Source organism: Acanthisitta chloris, unplaced genomic scaffold (genome assembly GCF_000695815.1).
Source record: "Acanthisitta chloris isolate BGI_N310 unplaced genomic scaffold, ASM69581v1 scaffold2767, whole genome shotgun sequence".
Taxonomy (NCBI): domain Eukaryota; kingdom Metazoa; phylum Chordata; class Aves; order Passeriformes; family Acanthisittidae; genus Acanthisitta; species Acanthisitta chloris.
In genome coordinates, this window is record NW_008682986.1 from 6,703 (window position 1) to 10,068 (window position 3,366).

Consider the following 3,366-nt stretch of genomic DNA (forward strand, 5'->3'; position numbering starts at 1 on the left):
CTTTGCTTGAGGTGATTTTCACCCTCCATCAAAGCAAAGGCCAAGAGGATGTTTATAGCCCCTGGAAAAACATTTTTGGTGGTGATAATAAACTCCCTCTATCTTCCTACGGGTATTGGAATGTCCTTCTTGCCAAGCTGCCTTCTCACCTGAGGGCACAGTGCTCCGGTCGCAGTGCCCATCCTTCAGGAGTCTGTCTCGGATCTCCCAACTAAACATCCCGGGATTTTCCCGTTTGTATTCCTCGATTTTCTTCTCCACGTCGGGAGTCGCGACCTGCTTTTGTGAGCAAGGGACACCGGTGTGTGGCAGCGTGTGCAGAGAGGGAAGGGGAGAGAAAAAGCACTTTTAATTGAAAAGTAAAGCTGAGCAGCTCAGTTCAAACCTCCTTGCCCTGGCTGATGGTTTGAGGGCTGAAAATAAGGATTTGAAAGGCACAAGTGAGGGGGGAAAAGCTGAGGAAAGACTGTGGTGTCCCATATATTGACTACCCTAAAGTAAAGTCTTTGGGGGTGCAGGACCTCAGCGGGAATGGGTTTATTCCGAGTCCCAGGGGGGAAGGAGGCAGGGAGAGGGCACAGGGGATGCTTTTGGAGGGGTTTGTGTACACTCAGTCATTTATTATCCCCCAAAACACCCCAACTCGCCTCCTCCCCACACACCGGGGCCGAAGCAAATGCTTGAACGCACACCACTTGTTGCACATGGGAGAAAAAAAAAAATCACTTTAATTTATTCATAGCCTTCAACTCGGCCCCAATTTCTCCCCAGCCGAGGCTGAAAATTGCAGCTTTATTATAGCTTTTTCCCTTCCTCTCCCTTTCCTTAAAATAACCACCTGAAAATCTTGTAGCCCAGCAAAGAAATGTGCATTTTTGGAAGCTAAGGAGGAGGTTTAACTCGGTGCCCACATTGCACTCACCCTGGGCTTGCTGCCTCCGATGGCTCCGGGCCGGATGGAGCCTGTCTCCTGGTACCTACAGAGGATTTTGGAGACACAACCGTGGGAGACCCTCAGCTGTCGGGAGATCACGCAGGGTCGGATCCCGTGGTGAGCCATCTCCACGATTTTATGCCGAATATGGTTGGGCAGTGGGCGCCCGTTGATGAAAACCCCTCCGAGCTGGTTCACCCTTCCCTGGCCCAGCGGGGTGGAAACTGCAGAGGAAGGAGGAAAAAAACTCAACCCAATAAAGAGGAGGAAAAGTTAAAAGAGGGGAAAATGCTGCAAAACGGGATATATCCCTCCCTGCACCTTCAACCTCTCTCCCGGGCTTCGGAGCTTTAAAAGAAGAGAGAAAACTCATGCCCTGGCCTCGGTGTCTGTCCCTGGCCTCGGTGTTTATCCCGGCATCACGTTGGAGACTTTTCCCGTGGATATCGGGAAAATAAAACTAACTCGCTCAGCTCCCGATATATATATATATTTCCCTATATACATATATTTAGGATTTCACACCTACTTTTAATTAATATCCAACGTTTTCAAGAAGAAAAGCTTTAAACCCGCACAACACCCCCCCAAAACTTCCCATTCTTCCCTCTCACCCCCAAACTTCCCAATTCCACCCCCCCCAAAGCTCACTCCGCTTCTTGCTTCAATTTACGGCACTCTCTGCTTTCAAACAAACTTTTGGAAATAATCTCCTAAACACCCTCGAGGGCTTTATATATTTTTTTTGGTTTTTCTTTTGTGGTTTTGGTGGGGTTTAGCCCGCGGTTTGGGGAGGTGAGGAGGAAATGCGAATCCCCCCGCGGCTTCCCGACACCTCTCCCGGAGCATCCCCACCCGGAGCGGGAGGACCAGAGGCTCTTTAATCCCCCTCCCCAATTTCTTTAATATCTCGCAATGTAGATCTTGTAGATTAATACGATTTCACAGGCTGGAAATGAAAAAAAAAAAAAAAAAAGAAGAAGAAGGAGGGAGGGAGAGAAGGGAAAGGGGGGGAAAGAACTCAGCTGGGTAATTTGCACAAGGCTGGAGGGGGCGAGGGACAGGCAAGGCGAGGGGGTGATTTTTCTCTTTATACAAAGAAAAGTCGATTCCAGAAATTGCCTCGCGATTTAACAAGAATCATGCACCACTAATTCCAAGTCACTTGGCCAGCACTCCCTGGATATATCATTATCGACAGATAACACTCGAGTGGCCAATTTTACATTCAAGAGGTACTAAAACCGCCGGCCGCTCTCTCTTTTCATTATTCCCAGTCATGTTGTGCAAATATTGTTGTAATCCTTTGATCCTTTCCCTTGCCGTCTGTTTTACTTCATTTGCTACAGAAAAGCACTTCAACAAATCCCCCCAGCTTGTATGTTTTGCAGCCTGCGTGGTTTGCCACAGGTTTGAGTTTCGCCACTTGATCACGGGCAGGATGAAATTTTCCTGTTTAATAAATGCGGGGAGAAGGGTCCCGCTCGAAATTTGCCTTTTCTTTGTTTTTTTGGGCAATGTGTGTGCCTAGAAATAATAATCCCTGTCTCACAAAGGAAAAGCAGATGATGGGGAAAGATGCGCTGCGAGGTGGGGATGACACTTAGCGAGGTGACAGCTACAAAGTCCCCCCCATTCCCCTCGCCAGCCCCGGCCAAGGACATCTCAGCTTCCCGCTGCTCCAGGATCCCCTCGACTCCAGGTTTTTATTCTTATTTTCCCCGAGAAAAGTTGGGAGATATCAATTTGGTTATATTTGCCGACCTTTACGTGGAGATGAAATTGTCGGGCTATTTGCGGGTTAAAAAAACCCAACCCCCCTCCCTAAGAAAACCCCAAAGCATGAGAAAGAAGCTGCCCTAAAAATCCCGCGGGATGCTTGGAAATACTTTAAATATGGCAAAATAAAGAAGCGAAGACAAATTATTCGCGGGGATGGAACAGCTGCACGGGGAGAAGGAGAGAGAGGAATATCGGAGAGAAGTTGGATGCTCAAGTCGGGTCTCTCCGGGTGTGAAGTTCAGCTGCATCCCCCACCCCAGAGCATCCCGGTCAGGCTCCCCCCACGTTATCCCAGGGTGTCAAGGGATGGAAAAAGGTTTTTCCAAACCTACCTTCCAAAGGGAAGCCGGTGCGAGGGTAGTTTTGCCCCGGAGCTGGGCGCATCATTCGAGGCACCGTCCCGGGCAGAGCTGCCATGGTAGGGGGGTCGGGGCGGCCGAGAGGGTCCGCGGAAAACAGGGGTGGGGGGCACCCCTTGGCCCCGGGAGAACCGAGAGAGCCTGGGGAGGCTGCGGGACTGCGTTTCCTCGGAGCACAAGCGCTTCAATCTTCCAGCCCGTGGCTGCAAAAACAAGGGAGAGATCTTTGCTCCAAGGACCAAAAAAGAAAAAAAAAAATGAAGAAAAATCAGAATAAGCAAAAATGATAAG

The 3,366-nt window shown here is 49.6% G+C and overlaps 1 protein-coding gene across 1 annotated transcript in view; it reads right to left on the minus strand.

The window, feature by feature from the left end:
• Window positions 1-3,216, minus strand: part of LOC103806051 (paired box protein Pax-7-like) — a 4,319-nt gene extending 1,103 nt beyond the window's left edge. The window contains exons 1-3 of the mRNA XM_009078721.1: window positions 3,049-3,216; window positions 923-1,158; window positions 150-279 (exon numbers count right to left, since the gene is read on the minus strand). Coding sequence (XP_009076969.1) covers window positions 150-279; window positions 923-1,158; window positions 3,049-3,133 — 451 coding nt within the window. The 5' untranslated portion in view covers window positions 3,134-3,216. The remainder of the gene's footprint in view (window positions 1-149; window positions 280-922; window positions 1,159-3,048) is intronic.
• Window positions 3,217-3,366: the final 150 nt, after the last annotated feature.